The sequence below is a fragment of the Erpetoichthys calabaricus genome, chromosome 8 (assembly GCF_900747795.2).
Source record: "Erpetoichthys calabaricus chromosome 8, fErpCal1.3, whole genome shotgun sequence".
Classification (NCBI taxonomy): Eukaryota; Metazoa; Chordata; class Cladistia; order Polypteriformes; family Polypteridae; genus Erpetoichthys; species Erpetoichthys calabaricus.
In genome coordinates, this window is record NC_041401.2 from 151,896,995 (window position 1) to 151,916,339 (window position 19,345).

General features: G+C 37.9%; 1 protein-coding gene across 32 annotated transcripts in view; it reads left to right on the forward strand.

Moving 5' to 3' along the window:
- The window catches only part of lrrfip1a (leucine rich repeat (in FLII) interacting protein 1a), a 274,944-nt gene that overhangs the window by 204,313 nt on the left and 51,286 nt on the right, over positions 1-19,345 (forward strand). For all 32 annotated transcript variants that reach the window (XM_051930476.1, XM_051930489.1, XM_051930479.1 and 29 more), the window contains one exon: positions 11,209-11,244. In XM_051930476.1, coding sequence (XP_051786436.1) covers positions 11,209-11,244 — 36 coding nt within the window. The remainder of the gene's footprint in view (positions 1-11,208; positions 11,245-19,345) is intronic.

The following is a 19,345-nucleotide window of genomic DNA, read 5'->3' on the forward strand; positions in this document are numbered from 1 at the left end:
TAAAGTTTATTTAAAATATTGGATTTGCACCTTATATTGTATGGAGGAATATTTCAGACTATTTAAATTAATAAGTGTATGTGTGTATATGTATATGTGTATATATATATATATATATAGATAGATAGATAGATAGATAGATAGATACTTTATTAATCCCAATGGGAAATTCACATTCTTCAGCAGCAGCATACTGATACAATAAATAATATTAAATTAAAGAATGATAACAATGCAGGTGAAAAACAGACAATAACTATGTATAATGTTAAATATTAACGTTTACCCCCCCTGGTGGAATTAAAGAGTCGCATAGTTTGGGGCAGGAACGATCTCCTCAATCTGTCTGTGGAGCAGGACAGTGACAGCAGTCTGTCGCTGAAGCTGCTCTTCTGTCTGGAGATGACATTATTTAGTGGATGCAGTGGATTCTCCATAATTGATAGGAGCCTGCTGAGCGCCCTTCGCTCTGCCACAGATGTTAAACTGTCCAGCTCCATGCCAACAATAGAGCCTGCCTTCCTCACCAGTTTGTCCAGGCGTGAGGCGTCTTTCCTCTTAATGCTGCCTCCCCAGCACACCACTGCGTAGAAGAGGGCGCTCGCCACAACTGTTTGATAGAACATCTGCAGCATCTTATTGCAGATGTTGAAGGAAGCCAGCCTTCTAAGGAAGTATAACCGGCTTTGTCCTTTCTTGCACAGCGCATCAGTATTGGCAGTCCAGTCTAATTTATCATCCAGCTGCACTCCCAGATATTTATAGGTCTGCACCATCTGCACACAGTCACCTTTGATGATCACTGGGTCTATGAGGGGTCTGGGCCTCCTAAAATCCACCACCAGCTCCTTGGTTTTGCTGGTGTTCAGGTGTAGGTGGTTTGAGTCGGACCATTTAACAAAGTCATTGATTAGGTCCCTATACTCCTCCTCCAGCCCATTCCTGATACAGCCCACGATAGCAGTGTCATCAGCGAACTTTTGCACATGGCAGGACTCCGAGTTGTATTGGAAGTCCGATGTATATAGGCTGAACAGGACCGGAGAAAGTACAGTCCCTTGTGGCGCTCCTGTGTTGCTGACCACAATGTCAGACGTGCAGTTCCCAAGACGCACATACTGAGGTCTGTCTTTAAGATAGTCCATGATCCATGCCACTAGGTATGAATCTAATCCCATCTCTGTCAGCTTGTCCCTAAGGAGCAGAGGTTGGATTGTGTTGAAGGCGCTAGAGAAGTCTAGAAACATAATTCTTACAGCACCACTGCCTCTGTCCAAGTGAGAGAGGGATCGGTGTAGCATATAGATGATGGCATCTTCCGCTCCCACCTTCTCCTGATATGCAAACTGCAGAGGGTCAAGGGCGTGTTGAACCTGTGGCCTAAGGTGGTGAAGCAGCAGCCTCTCCATGGTCTTCATCACATGTGATGTCAGAGCAACAGGCCGAAAGTCATTCAGCTCACTAGGACGTGATACCTTTGGGACTGGGGTGATACAAGATGTTTTCCAAAGCCTCGGGACTCTCCCCTGTTCCAGGCTCAGGTTGAAGATGCGCTGTAGAGGACCCCCCAGCTCCGATGCACAGACCTTCAGCAGTCGTGGCGATACTCCATCTGGACCCGCTGCTTTGCTGGCACGAAGTCTCCTCAGCTCTCTGCTCACTTGCGCTGTTGTTATTATGGGTGGGGATGTTTTTCCTATGCTGGTATCAGCAGAAGGATGTGTGGAGGGTGCAGTACTCCGAGGTGAGAGTGAGAGTGGGTTAGGGTGGTCAAACCTGTTAAAAAAGTTGTTCATTTGGTTTGCTCTCTTCACGTCTCTCTCAATGGTGGTACCCCGCTTCGAGCTGCAGCCAGTGATGATCTTCATCCCATCCCACACTTCCTTCATGCTGTTATTCTGCAACTTCTGCTCCAGCTTTCTCCTGTACTGCTCCTTCGCCGCCCTGAGTTGGACTCGGAGTTCCTTCTGCACGCGCTTGAGCTCATGCTGATCACCGTCTTTAAAAGCCCTTTTCTTCTGATTCAAAAGGCCCTTGATGTCACTTGTAATCCATGGCTTGTTGTTAGCATAGCAGCGTACTGTTCTTACTGGAACTACAATGTCCATACAGAAGTTGATGTAGTCAGTAGTGCAGTCAACAACTTCCTCAATGTTCTCATTATGAGATCCCTGCAGGATATCCCAGTCTGTAGTTCCAAAAAGTTCTCTCAGAGTATTCTCAGCCTCCGGGGTCCACTTCCTGAATGATCGTGTGGTTACAGGTAGGACTCTAACTTTTGGTTTATAGTGAGGCTGAAGCTGAACCAGGTTATGATCTCCTTTCCCAAGCGCAGGCATATATATGTATGTTCAGTGGTGTGAAAAACTATTTGCCCCCTTCCTGATTTCTTATTCTTTTGCATGTTTGTCACACAAAATGTTTCTGATCATCAAACACATTTAACCATTAGTCAAATATAACACAAGTAAACACAAAATGCAGTTTGTAAATGGTGGTTTTTATTATTTAGGGAGAAAAAAAAATCCAAACCTACATGGCCCTGTGTGAAAAAGTAATTGCCCCCTGAACCTAATAACTGGTTGGGCCACCCTTAGCAGCAATAACTGCAATCAAGTGTTTGCGATAACTTGCAATGAGTCTTTTACAGCGCTCTGGAGGAATTTTGGCCCACTCATCTTTGCAAAATTGTTGTAATTCAGCTTTATTTGAGGGTTTTCTAGCATGAACCGCCTTTTTAAGGTCATGCCATAGCATCTCAATTGGATTTAGGTCAGGACTTTGACTAGGCCACTCCAAAGTCTTCATTTTGTTTTTCTTCAGCCATTCAGAGGTGGATTTGCTGGTGTGTTTTGGGTCATTGTCCTGTTGCAGCACCCAAGATCGCTTCAGCTTGAGTTGACGAACAGATGGCCGGACATTCTCCTTCAGGATTTTTTGGTAGACAGTAGAATTCATGGTTCCATCTATCACAACAAGCCTTCCAGGTCCTGAAGCAGCAAAACAACCCCAGACCATCACACTATCACCACCATATTTTACTGTTGGTATGATGTTCTTTTTCTGAAATGCTGTGTTCCTTTTACGCCAGATGTAATGGGACATTTGCCTTCCAAAAAGTTCAACTTTTGTCTCATCAGTCCACAAGGTATTTTCCCAAAAGTCTTGGCAATCATTGAGATGTTTCTTAGCAAAATTGAGACGAGCTCTAATGTTCTTTTTGCTTAACAGTGGTTTGCGTCTTGGAAATCTGCCATGCAGGCCGTTTTTGCCCAGTCTCTTTCTTATGGTGGAGTCGTGAACACTGACCTTAATTGAGGCAAGTGAGGCCTGCAGTTCTTTAGACGTTGTCCTGGGGTCTTTTGTGACCTCTCGGATGAGTCGTCTCTGCGCTCTTGGGGTAATTTTGGTCGGCCGGTCACTCCTGGTAAGGTTCACCACTGTTCCATGTTTTTGCCATTTGTGGATAATGGCTCTCACTGTGGTTCGCTGGAGTCCCAAAGCTTTAGAAATGGCTTTATAACCTTTACCAGACTGATAGATCTCAATTACTTCTGTTCTCATTTGTTCCTGAATTTCTTTGGATCTTGGCATGATGTCTAGCTTTTGAGGTGCTTTTGGTCTACTTCTCTGTGTCAGGCAGCTCCTATTTAAGTGATTTCTTGATTGAAACAGGTGTGGCAGTAATCAGGCCTGGGGGTGACTACAGAAATTGAACTCAGGTGTGATACACCACAGTTAGGTTATTTTTTAACAAGGGGGCAATTACTTTTTCACACAGGGCCATGTAGGTTTGGATTTTTTTTCTCCCTAAATAATAAACACCATCATTTAAAAACTGCATTTTGTGTTTACTTGTGTTATATTTGACTAATGGTTAAATGTGTATGATGATCAGAAACATTTTGTGTGACAAACATGCAAAAGAATAAGAAATCAGGAAGGGGGCAAATAGTTTTTCACACCACTGTATGTGCATTTATGTATATGTATAAATAAATATATTGACCAATGAGACAATAAATAATAAAGTGAAACGTGAGTAAAAATAAATTATCCAAGAGATTTCAATATATTGTTACATTTGCTTTATGAGTTTATTTAATTATTTAAATATTTTCAGTTTTAATTGTTTAATAATTTAATTATATATTCATTTCAATGATAACACATGCAGCCTAATTTAAAATCTCACTTTCACTCATCAAAGTTTGGAGGGTGGGCTCTAGCGATTATTGTTTTTTGATTGGTGTATCGTCTTCCATAAGTAGAGTTTTCCTTGTGCTGTCAGCCACAAAGTGCACTTTGTGACATTTGTTAATAGCAGTCACTCACAGATGAATGTTGATTAGTGACCTTTGAATGCTTGTCTTTGGAATGTTGAATATTGTTGCTCTTTACCAAGTTGCTCTAAGCTCCGGTTACTAGAGGAAAGCTCAACCAATCACTAAAAGCCCTTTTATTTTAATGGGTGAAATAAGTGCCAGCATTAATTTCATGTTGCGTGTGTTGTCATTGAAATAAATAAATTATTAAATAAATTATAAATAAGTTTAAAACATTTTTTATAATGCTTACAAATGTTATTATTATTTTAGGGACACATTGCACAATATTGTTACTTTTTGTGCATTTATTTGTGTATGTATGTATATATTTATTTATTTATTTACTGTAGTGCATACTTTTTGATTTAGATACTTTTTGTTAATTAGTAGCTTCTTTAAAAATATAAGGCTAGAAACTAAATTATTGCTTTTGTTTGTTTTGTATTTGTTTTAATTCTTAAAGCCACTTCTTCACTGACCACTACATTACTTTATAGTATAGTATAGGAAGCAAATGACACTTTAACTTTCAATATATTGATTTTCTTCAGCTAAAGACAGCAATGTATGTCACCTATAAATTGGCAGGAAAAAAAGTTTAAAAACAAATTCTGCCTAGGTTTTTGTCGAATGGCTTTCACCTAATATTCTGAAGGCATGTGTGGCTCACTTACTGATATGGACATATTGATGTTTGCATTTAATCTAGCTATACAGATACTATTCATTGTATTAATAAATAAAAATAACTTTATGATCTTGATGGGAATTTAAGAGTTCCACAATAATATAATATTAACTAAAAAAAAAAGTGTTAAAAGTTGAACTAAGTACAGATTAGGACATCTCATCTTGGCTTAGGCATAAATGTGCAGAAGCAAGGTGCGACTTATGTGGTGAAATGATACTTTCAAGAATAACAGTGTAAAGCTAAATAGTTGGGTGGGGTGTTGCAGAAGCAATAGTTAGTAAATTAGTTTTCATGACAAAACTGATGAAGTTTTCTATGTTTAAAAAAAAAACACACACAAACAAGCATAAGTTCATAATACAGCCTGAAATTAAGAAGGCAGCTGACCATTTGATTTTAATAGCCAGCTTCCCTATAGCATATAATGGCATCACACAGATGTTACTATAAAATCCTTTCCTTTTTTCTGCGGTTTATGCAGTCTGCTACACAAGGCCCAAGTCACTGCTTGCACATTAACTGCTGCTCAGAAACATTAGCTAAGGATAGACAGGACCCTGTCCCTCTCCCTTTCTTATCACCTTTAACATCTCTATTCTTCTAGAAACATGTTGGAAAATGAATGCAAACTTGTAGATTTTTGTGATAAAATTATTTTCTTGCCCATGAATGAAATATTATTTTCATGAAGTTTAGTATGTAGCCAAAGCTATGAACCTTTTGCCAATTGCATATTCAGTTCAATTCACTTTATTCTTACTACTTTTCCTGTTAAAAGAGTTTTCAGTGGTAATGGCAGCAGTGGGTTCAAACGCATTTTTTTACAGAATGTGTAAAAGTGGTACTTCCCCACGCAACATTTGTGTTCAGCAATGCTTACTGATATTTAATAACCCTAATGTTTGGTGCCATATGGTGTAATAGTTGTTCTTCTCCTATATATCTTCCATCACACCTCACATATTGTTTCAGGTCCAAATATATTGTAATCGCCACTAGAATAGTGTTTTTTTTTTAAATTTTTTGAATAGTTGTTTCAATACTTGATTTTTGTACATTATTGGGATGAGTTCAAATCATTGAAAAAAAAAGATCAAGCAACAGTATTCACTTTATATTCCAAACAAAGATTGAAAAATTAGCAATGTACAGTATCTTTAAAAATGATCACCTTTCTGATCTCAAACATAAACCACCAAGTGTGAATTTTCTTTCTATCAAGAACATTTTTCTCTCAATTGTTCTGTACTTGAACAAATGTTAGAGGAAAAAAATATTTTTTAATTTTGCAGTTTGCTGCCTATATACTGCATCACTGAATCAATTTGTAAAAAAAATAGTTTAAAGTCAGCTCTAGTAAATCCCATTGTTATGTCATCAGTTTCCTAAGCAAAATCTTTTTTTTTCCTCAGGAGCTTCAACTCTGTTAATTTCTGAAAGTGCCAAAAAAAATTCAAGTACTAAGTAAAGTTTAAACTGGAACATACAGTCCATGGTGCTGCATGTTATGTTTTTGCAGTTATTATAATAACTAACTAGGAGTTAAATCTGCAGTAAGATATATTTAAAAGTAATTTAAAACATCTGTTATATTGGAAAAAATCCTTTAAAAATAACAATTCCTTAAATTAACTGTTTTGGGGTGTTTGGATTGTTTCACTAACATTTGAATGTAGCCTGATTTTTTACTAATTGTCCTTTGCTTGTTTTAACTTTAATGGTGACGTTTTTTTGTTCAGAATTATTTACATTGTATGAGCACTTACAGAATGCAAAAATATCTTTTCATAAACGCAACAGTCTTACAGGAAATGTTTATTCATTAATTTGAAGATCCATGCAGGGTCACTTTAAGAGACCATTATATTGGATATATTTAAAAATGGTAATGTTTGATATAAAATATTGTTTGTTCACTTTGCCCTTATCACCAGAGGGCTTTTAACATAGATTATTCTGTTAGATATTTTGTGTACTGTGTATGCTATCTAAGTTACCTTGCATTGCCTGAGTGAGAAAGTGAAAAGGGAAAAAGTTAATGCACATTACCAAACATTATTATCCTAAACTTGTTGCATTTATTATAAAACTTTTGATAGTACTGGATAGCTGCTTTGTATGCAAATGTCTTGGCTCTTCCTTCAGGTACAGGGAAACACAAATTGCAGTAAACAACTCTAGTTGATATGGCTCCACCCAGGGCAGCTTGAGGCCTTCACAAAAATAATAGGGAACTGCTTGATTAAAGAAAATGGGCAGAAATTGAACCCCGGTATCTAGGTTGAAAGGCAAGCCTGCTAACCATTAGAAAGGCATCACATCCTCCATGGTGCTGGTTCTCAGTCAATAAACCACCCTGTAGAATTTCATACCACTTGTTATTCTGAAGCAGGCTAAAAGTTGGACGAATAAAAAACAAACAGACAGAGAGTCTTTACAATTATGTAAAAATGATTTTTATCCGTTTTGCTTGCCTCAGGATCCTTTGACAAACTTGTTCAGAAGTACCTTTCCTTTTTTTAAATCTTGAAGAAAGTCACTCTGTCCTTTTGGCTCCTCACTATAACCTCTAACTGACTAGACATGTCACAGTCTGATGTAGCAACTGCACTGGAGGCAAGCTTTCCATCATTTCAGATCCTATACATACCAGCACAAATATTTTGTCCCACTGCCAGCATGCTGAATCATAACATTTAGTAGTGTATTACCAACTTGCAAAATTATGCCGTCAACTGTCATTCACTTATGTGCTTGACCTGTGACCAAGACTCCATTATGTTAGTAGCAGCACTGCCAATCAGTTTGCACAGGTTGTTCAATGTTACCAACTGCTTAGTTACTTGAATTGTATGGTTTTAACTTACTCTGTTATGATAAACATGTATATATTAGGATACATATTTTAATTTTATGTAACGTAATACAAATCAGCTTACATATTCCTTACTCCTGTCTCCATATTAGCCATCACAGACTACAGCAATATACTGATTACAGCAAATATACAAGCTATAAAAAACCTGACACAAATAGATGAATATGCACAGGCGTGGTCCGCAATAGAAATAAAATCCTGCAGCACTTCTTTATATTCCCTGCTTTGCACCCTAATAAATGCAAGTTATCGCCAATATACTAACAACCAAATTGTGCTTCACTCACTCAGAACATGGAACCAATGTAGTGGAAAGAAGCTTTTATCTGTGGCACCTCTGCACGAGAACCACCTTTTTCCACCTTCTCATACATATGCAGTTTTTAATATCTGGAAAACATATGGGATTAAATCACTTAGAGATCTGTACATAGACAACGTCTTTGCATCCTACGAACAATTACATTCCAAATTTAACTTTCCAGCAACACATTTCTTTCATTACCTTCAAATCAGAAACTTTGTTAAACAGAACCTGCCCTTTTCCTCACCTCCCACCTCTATGCCGGAAAAAATGTTGATCAGTCTTGAGGACTCAGACAGCATTTCTGCAATATACAAAACCATTCTGCAGTAGAGTCCCTCCCTTTCAAAGATCCAAGAGGATGTTGGGCAAAAGGATCTCTCACTCAACATCTCAGAAAAGGAGTGGAAGGTAGCAATACAGGAAATTCACTCAAGCTCCATATGTGCAAAGCATACAATTATTCAACTCAAAATTAAATATCGAGCACATCTGTCTCGCTTAAAATTGCCCAAAATAATTCCAGGGCAAGATCCAACCTGCAAACGTTGCAATCCAGTTCCAGCGTCACTAGGCCACATGTTCTGGACCTGCACCAAATTAACCCCTTAACCGCCCTCTGCCGGATATATCCGGCACCGTTGTTTTATTGCTAACGCCATACTGCCGGAATTATCCGGCACATTTGCCTGTGGTTATATGAATGCCTGGCAAGTAGTATAACTGATGGTTTGGCGTGGGTATTATTACTACGTTGTATTTCGACAAGTCTGTGGTTGTTTTGGCCGGTCATGTGACGTGATTCGCATGTAACAGCTGTGAATATGGCGAAACGTAAACTGACTTCAAGTGAGGCTTTGCAGGCGATTTTGGACAGTTCTGATCATGATTGTAGCAGTTCTGAAGAAGATTTTAGTGACAGTGATGAGCAGCAACGTGCGCTGCATGATACTGTGAATGAAGAGGCATCGGATGACGGCGCTGAGTGGGTGTATCCCCAGCATCTCAGCTGGGCTGCTGCCCGTGGTGAACTACCTTTTCTGCATTCGTTTGAGGGAACGTGTGGCTTTATTGTTGATGTAAACAATTACACTGCTGAGCAGTTTTATGAGCTGTTTGTGTCACCTGATTTGATCAGACATTTTGTTCATCAGACAAATCTGTATGCAGCACAGTTTATTGAGAAAAATCCCAATTTACCTCCACATTCCTGTGTTCGTGCTTGGTTTGACACTGATGAAAACGAAATGAAAAAATTCATTGGGATTTTGATGTTGATGGGAATAATCAGAAAACCAGATATTGAGATGTACTGGTCTACAGATCCTATGTATGCAACACCTATTTTTGCAGCTGTCATGACACGTAACCGATTCTCTTTGCTGCTGAAATTCTTTCATTTGAATGACAACAGAAACGAGCCAGATAAGAAAGATCCAAACCGCGACCACTTGTTCAAGCTACGTCCTTTGATTGATCATTTATTTGAAGCATTTCAGTTGCCCTACATGCCAGGACCGTCAGTTGCAGTTGATGAAAGTTTATTGTCGTGGAAGGGCCGCTTACAGTTTCGACAGTATCTACCATTGAAAAGGGCACGGTTTGGTATCAAGATGTTTTGCTTAGCTGAGAATTCAGGTTACATTTATAGATTTCGTGTATACACTGGCAACTTGCACAACATTTAGTGGTCAATACTGCTTGAATAAATGTAAAAAATGTAAAAAAAATGTAAAAAAGTAAAAAAACGAAAATTGTTCAGATTTCGCCTGGCGTGGGGAATATTTAGGGAGTTGGCGGTTAAAGGGTTAACATCATTCTGGATCAAAATCTTTAAATGCCTATCAGACAGCCTTGGTGTCACAATCCCTCCTAACCCATTAACAGCTGTGTTTGGTGTACTCCCAGATGGGCTTAAAGTGGAGAAGGACAAACAAACTGTAATTGCCTTTACTACACTATTGGCACGTAGACTTATCTTGCTCAACTGGAAGAATCCTAACTCTCCTATTATAAGTCAGTGGGTAACTAATGTTATATACTATTTGAAACTGGAAAAAATCTAATTCGTACTTAGAGGATCTGTGCAGAACTTTTTCAAAACCTGGTAGGATCTAATTAGTAACATTTTAGAATAAGCTTTTAAAGCACTAAGGAAGTAGATTCTCGTCCTTTGTTTTTCTTCTCCATTTATCTTTATTCACTTAGTAATTCATCTATTTACTTATTTTTACTAGCTTTAAGTTTTACCCTACTGGCTTAGCTCTCTTTCTCAGGGATGGGGGTTGGTTTGTTTTGTATCTTATTTTTGTAAAAATTGATTTATTTGTATGGAATGTTGTGTGATTTCAATAAAATAAAAAAAGAAGAGTAAACCCATAATTTGATTAAATTCTATCTAAGGATTTTGTTAAGGAATTTTCAGAACATGTACTGTGTGTACCCAGAAGTGGTATGTCAGTTTGTCTGACTATCTGACCATCTAAGTTTAATATTACCTGTTTGGCAATGTGAACCAATAACAAAAAAAAGGCTTACAGTAACCTCTGCTTAGCCAAAAATGGTAACCGTATTTGTCTTCAAATCAGACTGTTGTTTATGAGAACTTCCTTTGTTCCTTTTCCAATGATTTACATTGCATATGTCTGATAAACATTCCTATTATTAATTGCTTAGGTAAAATTATTCTTAAGAATGTGTGCAGGTAAGTCTACCTGTCTTATAATGTAATATATCTGCCTTTTACTTTTTGGCAGTGTTTGTTGTAGTGATAACTTCAATCAAGCATCAAAAATGTTTTTTGAGCACTTTAGTTTTTGTCTTTGTAACATAAGCAGTAAAGAAATATTTTTGAATTACATTTTTCAGTGTAAAGTATTAAAACGTCCTTTGCCCTACAAACCTGTTATTACTCTTATTTAAAATGTGCTTCTCAGTCCATTTTGCATTTTATTTTTACAGTTGCACCTTCCTTGTTAGTCAAAATTATTTCTTTTGTTTATTTTAGGTTGAAGAAAGGCCAGAGAGGGATTTTGTTGAAAAGGTTGGTTCCCACATTTACTATCTAAATTTTCCTATGTTAGTAGTGAAATAATTATCACTCCAATCCTTTTTTTGTTTCTTATCAATAATTATGTAGTTGCTAAAAATTACTGTGCTTAAGATTTCAATCTAAAAACATTGTTGAAAATCTAAATAAATAAATAAGTAGTGTTGCCAGATGTTCAGCTGGCAGGATTATTGTGTCATTAATAATGCAATATGTCATGAATGTACTGTATTGTTTTGTGTTTTTTTTAAACTATGCTTTACCAATATACTGAAACACCAACAATCAGCATTTAAACCCTACTGTTAAGGTGTGAATGTCCAAAATATGAAACAAAATACCTTTTTGCTCTTTTTCCTAGTATTTTCTTTTTCTTCAAGTTACTGTCGAAATGCATTTATTTAATCTTCTAACTAGAAAATATTGTAGCACAGATGTCACAGAACAAACAAGAGGTGAGCAATCAAATCAAAATAAACACACTAACATAAGGGAAGAGTTTTGGTAACATGATTATATTAAAGAGATGCTTCTCAGACCTCTCCCTTAAGAAATCCACTTATTAGCAATGCAGCAACTGCCATTCAGAAGCCCATACAGCATTTTTAAGGCAATATGCACTCCCTTTACTATCTTCTAATAGTAGCTTTGCATAAATAAGCAGGCTAAGACATGAGTATGACCATGTTTCCTACTCAGGGTGTTGTCTAAAATTGCACAAAGGCACTTCCACATTTTTGATTATGTTAAGTAACAAAATCCACATCCCTACCCATTGACATGAAACCCACATCCTTCCTTTGGATGAGAATTGTACTTAGGCCAAAAGTATATCAACATCTTCTTGAATGTTTTGGCGACCCAATGTTGATATGCAATTTATTTTGAAACATATACTTGTGTAAAGCTTTAAAAAGAGTTACTGTAAGTTTATAGTATATGAATGAAGTTGCACTGCAAGATTGATCAAGCCTACAACTGTTGGATCCTGAAAAAAAAAATCAACCTTGTATTATTTCTAAGGAATATCTTTGAACTTGTAAAAAAACAGGTACGTTGTGATATGGCCAAAAACAGACTTACTCTTACATGTCTAAGGTTTGAATGGCTGTGGTAGCCTTTTTTAACATTCTGGAATAGGCTCTTACATAGTTTGATCACCTTTTTTTTGGATCAAAACACTTCACCAATTTTTAGCATCATCTCAGCAAAGATCTACACCATGACCTTCAGGATAATTTCTTTGAGCCATCACCATATAATTCAGTGTTTTCTGGCTTTAAAAATATGTAGCCAACTTCTCTTAACACTAGAATTACCAGAGTCTACGAAAAAAACTCGGAGATCCGGCCCACCTTAAAACCGTTCTCACCTCTCTTTTGTCTTCTAAATGTGCCGATTAAGACGAGCAGCAAGCAGCCGGCCATTCCATCCCCCACCGTCGCAGAACATTCACTAAGTTTTCCCAGCTCATGCCTTGTTTGATTATCTGGGAGTGAAGTGCTGGAGTTTTAGAGTGGAAATAATAGATCATTTCATGCATGTTCGGTTTCTACAGTAATCTGTGTAAACACATTGTTAAAACAGAAACTTTTTCATATTGTAGTAATAAATGTTACAAAATGTGGGCATAAACTATAGAATGTGTGAAGCTTGACGTCCAAACATCAAATAAACACTTTTCACAAAAGGTTCAAGGATGATACAACACCTTCCGTGGCGAAACACTAAGATTTGCAGAATCAGAGCATAGCAGCCTTGCCGTGCCTTAGAGACCCGAGTTCGATTCCTCGCTGGGGAGGAAGTGTTTTTTTCTTCTTTGTAATCTCAAATGGACATAAAATTTATAAATTGGTATGCACTGTAAATCGTTAAGTTTAAAATGTTGATCGCGGTTGTTTCTGTTGATTAATTCATGCTTTTTTACTTAGTCAGAACAGGAGCTTATTCAGCTTCTGATCTGACTCTAACAGCGCCACAGTATAAATTCACACCCGATCTGACGCTGTTCGTTTTCAAATAATATTGCATTACTTTGACGATGTTTTCTGATTGGCACTATTCGCGTCATAAAATGATTTCATCAAAACGTCACATATATTTGTCTCTTTCTTTTTTTAAAATGTGCGTTGATCACCACCAGCATGTTGTAGCACACAGCAACTGGTCACCTGCATGTTCTTGCGCGCACTGAATAAGACAGCGCTATATGCAATCATCAGATTCAAATGTTAAGAGTTCACACACATGCAAGGATCGTCTTTCTTACATTTACAACGTGTCTACCTGTTACAATGTACTCACTTCTGTCTATGCTGTGGTTTTTATTACACACCTTGGGTGAGCTATAGTGCGTCTTTATGTGAATACAGCAGTGTCAGATGGGGAGTGTCTGATGATTGCATATAGCGCTGAAGCTGCTGCTCTTTACTATGCTTTCCTCTGCATGTCCTGGAGTACAAAAGAAAAAGCATACAGCAACATGTGTTCACCTCCAAAACACTCTTGACATAATGTTCCTTCAGACTAATCCCTACCCCATTTCTCCTCCTATCCACACCATGATACAACAATTTGAATCCACCTCCGAACCACCTGGCCTTACTCCCCTTTAGTCTCTTGCACGCACAATATATCGACCTTCCTTTTCTCCATCACATCAGCTAACTCCTCCCCCCTTATCAGTCATACTGCCAACATTCAAATTTCCTACCCACAGTTCCACTCCCTTTACCTTCCTCCTCTCCTCCTGCCTCTGGACACGTCCCACCCTCTTCTTCTACTTCTTCGGCCAACAGTAGCCCGATTTCTACCAGCACCCTTTTGGCTAACAGTACTAGTGGCAGCCGTTATTAACCCAGGCCTCAACTGATCCAGTGTGGAAATCTGTATTGTCCAAATATTGATCTAGCAAAATTTTACACTGGATGTCCTTCCTGACGTAACCCTCCCCATTTCTCCAGGCTTGGGACAGGCACAAAGAAACATACTGGTTTGTGCATCCCCTGTGGCTGGGTTAGAAGGAAACCCCATATAAGGAGTAAAATTTAAAAAAATAGAGGCATTTTTTACAAGGATCAAGTGGGTAATTAGGGAACCTTACCTTATTGAGCTCTTTTAAATAAATTATTCCAATTCATGAAATACCATTTACTGTATCTCCAAAATTATTAAAGATAGATAGATAGATCTTTATTGTCATTGTCACTTTTACAAAGGAACAACAAAATTGAAGGTGCAGTCGACTCAGTGTGAGGCATAAGAGTTAAAAAGACAAGAAGAGGGAAACTAATAACAAACTGAATAGTAATAAAAGTACTTGTTATATATACAAATTGCTCTGGTTGACTTAAGGTCTATATTGCAAATTGGGAGAATGATATGGAGCAGTTCTGAGTTCAGGGCCATGATTGCTTTTGGATAAAAGCTGTTTTTAAGGCAGTTTGTCCTGGTTTTCATTGCTCTGTATCTCTTGCCCAATGGCAAAAGCTGGAAGAGGCAATGACCAGGATGTGATAAATCCTGTGAAATGTCTATTGCTTTTTTGCGGCATCGGAAGGTGTAGATTTGTTCAAGAGTGGAGAGGGTACAATCAATTGTTCTCTCCGCTGTCGTGATGACCCTGTGGAGCACTAAATATAATGTAGTTCTATAATTTCCACCCAACAGAATTGGAAAGGAAAGAGTTTCATAAATTATTTTTAAATGCATCTGGTTAAAAATAAGTTTTAAATAAAAAGTATTTCTGTGGAAACGATTCTGTAGTTTTAAACAATTAAAATTATTCCCTTTTATGGAATGTGTTTTGCTTTAACTTTACTTATAAGTGTAACAAGTATCTTAAAGCAAGAGGTCTGTTTATTATTTGTTTTTAGATGTGAAATGTGTGGTTCATCTAAGCCATGAAAGTGATATGGAATACTAATGTGCCAACAAAATTCTTGCATTTGTTCAATATTGCATTTCAAAAGTAAGCCTATGAAGATGTGGTGGCACAGCTTCAGAATCCTACTAATTAGGGATATCTAAAGAACCGATACTTTCTGTACCAGTCAATACCAACGATTCAAAAATATAACGTCTTTAGTTTTTTTTCTGTAATGGTAGTAATTAAATGATAGCCGGTACTGCACTCGTGTGACTGCACATAAATGAATTATTTCATGAAGGATATGTAATACATGAGAATAACGGGAATAAGGACTACATATTAAAAGAGCTCATGGTGATCATAATATAGTACCACATCAACACATGTTGAATACAAAACAGTCTGTGATTATATAGAGCATGTCCATTGATGTTCATTTAAGCATCCTTCCATTTTCTAACTTGTTTATAGATATCGTAGTCACAAAGGAAATGTACACAGCATGCACTGTTATGCACACAGGACTGGGAGCTGGCAGCGCAAACAGCTATAGTAAGTAAAAGTCGAATCAAGTTTCTGAAAGAAGTGGCTGTTTGGCTTGCCTATACTGGTGATGAAATTAGCTGTATCATTTGTTAATACCGAAATAAAATATATTTACTACTTCAAAGCATAAACCACTGTGATTATACCACTTAGCAGGAAAGGCAAAACAACATACTTCGTTGCTAAGTACAGATATGCAAGCACTATATTTCTGTCATTCGTTTGTTTTTTAAAACCAAACTAATGTTCTTTCATATAATCCCCAAAATATAACAAATATAACAATGTAGTAAAAGTAATATAAATATGTCTTATATTTGAGAGGTATGTTGGTAAGCACAGTGCAGTCTACCAGTTAACACTAGAATTACCAGAGCCTACGAGAAAACTCGTAATTCCGGCCCACCTTAAATCCGTTCACACACCTCCGTCAACGTCTTTTGTCCTGTAAATGTGCCGATTAAGACAAGCAGCAAGGAGCCTGCTATTCCATCCCCCCACCGTCGCAGAACATGCACAAAGTTCTCCCAGCTCATGCCTTGATTGATTATCTGGGAGTGAAGTGCTGGAGTTTTAGAGTGGAAATAATAGATCGTTATTTGGAACACATGCATTTCATGCGTGTTCCGTTTCTATAGTAATCTGTGTAAACACATTGTTAAAACAGAAACTTTTTCATATTTTAGTAATAAATGTTACAAAATGTAGGCATAAACTATAGAATGTGTGAAGCCTGAAGTCCAAAGATCAAATAAACACTTTCACAAAAGGTTCAAGGACGATACGACAGCTTTCGTGACGTAGCGGTAAGATTTGCTGACTTGTAATCAAGAGTCCTTGGTTCGATCCCAACTGTCTCTTCTATTTGCCATTTTCAGTAGTGAGCTGCTCTTATTGTTAATAGTATACAGTACACACATACATTTCGTTTGTGTCTGTAACAGCCGCTGTACATTAAAAGGACTTGTAAAAGTTACCTTTTTTTTCCCACTTTTATTCTCTCAGTCACGACCACGATGCATACAAACCCCCCCAACCCCCCCCCCCAACAACTGTAACTCAGGGATCTGACGCTGTTACTTTTTATCTGAAACTGGGAATAACTGTAGATGTGAGTGGTGTTTTGAAGCAATGGAACTGGACATTCTCTGATCTGGATGGATAAAAGACATAGATATCCTCTTTAATAAAATCCCTGTGTGCGTCCATGTGTCCGTGTCTTCTGGTGAAGTGCACATGAGCGGGGCAGTCTTTAATAAAGGACATCATTGCTGGGGAGAGTCCCGATTGGGTACTCGCGGCTGCGCACATAAAATCCGTTACTGGGGAGACGCCACATATACAATAATCAGCTGCATGCCAGAACAGATTAAAATACTTGCTGGGGAACTGCACAGTACTTGGTGGAGAGACTCTACAGCCACGATTATCAGCTACACGCCACACATTACGTCAGTTCCTGGAGAGACTCTGCTGATTGCCCACTGTTGTGACAGAAAATTAAACGCATATTACGGACAAGGCGGAAGTACAGGGAAGGGCGGAATGAGTGGCAGAGTCACCGGCCTCTAGCAGATGCTTCAAAGGCTGCCTGACGCGTCACACAAGACAGAGAGGGCGGGACCTATAAAATATCGCGCAGCTGATCCAATCGGATTTCAAGAAATGAGGGAACACCTAAAACATAAGGCACGAAAAATCCAATCGGGTACTGATACGCGGAGACCAGCTTCCCCAAAGAGGTGGGATTAGTGTGTGTTGTTGTGCAAGTGTTCACTCTGAGGATGTCAGATTTGCGATTAAAAAGCTTGGCCCGGTAAAGTGTAAAGTGTCAGTCATTGAAGGGGTTTTCCTAAATATACGAATTTTCATGATATTACAATAGGATGACTTTTAAAAGTAGATTTATTTTCGCGCACATAAAATCCGTTGCTGGGGAGACACCACACGTACAATAATCAGCTCCACGCCAGCACAGATTAAAATACTTGCTGGGGAACTGCACAGTACTTGCTGGAGAGATGCCACAGCAAGCTAAAATAAAGAGAGGCAGGATAGGAGACACAACACATCGATCAACAGCCACAGAGGAGAGGATAAATGTAATATTAATTATACTTACTGTATTGTCATGTACGTTTCTATTTTATTTTTATTATTATTTTACTTTAGGCTTCTTGCAAAAATATTTTTGACAAGACACAGAATGAGGTCAAGGTCCCTTGCCATTTAATATAGACTGTTCCTACTAATGTTTATGCAGTACTGTTCTAGCGCCCGTTATTGTAACGGGCTTAATGTCTAGTATATAATATTTGGAATAACTCATTTTATGACCTGTATAGTACATTTCGGAAAACATTGTGGCATGAATGCAACATTATTCATATTCATTTGTATAACATCTTGCAGTAGTAATCACTGACCGCATGTTTTGCGTGTTTTTTTTTTTTCCCCAATCTTGCCAGTCCCCACATGTTGCTGTATGGTAATGTTTTTTTTGTACTCCAGGACATGCAGAGGAAAGAATAGTACAGAGGTAAGTTCAGCGCTATATGCAATCATCAGATTCAAATGTTAACAGTTTACACACACACAATAACCATCCTTCCTACATTTACAACGTGTACCTGTTGCAATGCGCACACTTCTCTCTGTGCTGGGGTTTCTATTACACACCTGAAAGAAAGAGAGAATATATTTGACATTTTGAAGAAATCATTTTATGACCTGAATAGTATCAATTTAGAAAACATCATCGCACTAATGCAATATTATTTGAAAACGAACAGCATCAGATCGGGTGATTTTCTGGATTTTTTTTTCTCATTTTGTCTCTCATAGTTGAGGTATACCTATGATGAAAATTACAGGCCTCTCTCATCTTTTTAAGTGGGAGATCTTGCACAATTGGTGGGTGACTAAATACTTTTTGCCCCACTGTATATACCTATGTCTTTTATCCATCCAGATCAGAGAATGTCCAGTTCCATTGCCTCAAAACACCACTCACATCTACAGTTATTCCCAGTTTCAGATAAAAAGTAACAGCGTCAGATCCCTGAGTCCTATAAAGGTACAGCGGCTGTTACAGACACAAACCAAATGTATGTGTGTACTGTATAATATTAACAATAAGAGCAGCTCACTACTGAAAACGGCATGTATAGGTGGCAGTCGGGATTGAACCAGGGACTCTTGATTACAAGTCAGCAAATCTTACCGCTACGCCACGGAAGCTGTTGTATTGTTCTTGAACCTTTTGTGAAAGTGTTTATTTGATGTTTGGACGTTAGGCTTCACACATTCTATAGTTTATGCCTACATTTTGTAACATTTATTACTAAAATATGAAAAAGTTTGTTTTAACAATGTGTTTACACAGATTACTGTAGAAAGTGAACACGCATGAAATGCATGTGTTCCAAATAACGATCTATTATTTCCACTCTAAAACTCCAGCACTTCACTCCCAGATAATCAATCAAGGCATGAGCTGGGAGAACTTTGTGCACGTTCTGCGATGGTGGGGGGATGGAATAGCAGGCTTCTTGCTGCTTGTCTTAATCGGCACATTTACAGGACAAAAGACGCTGACGGAGAGGTGTGAACGGATTTAAGGTGTACCAGATTTACGAGTTTTCTTGTAGGCTCTGGTAATTCTAGTGTTAAACTGCA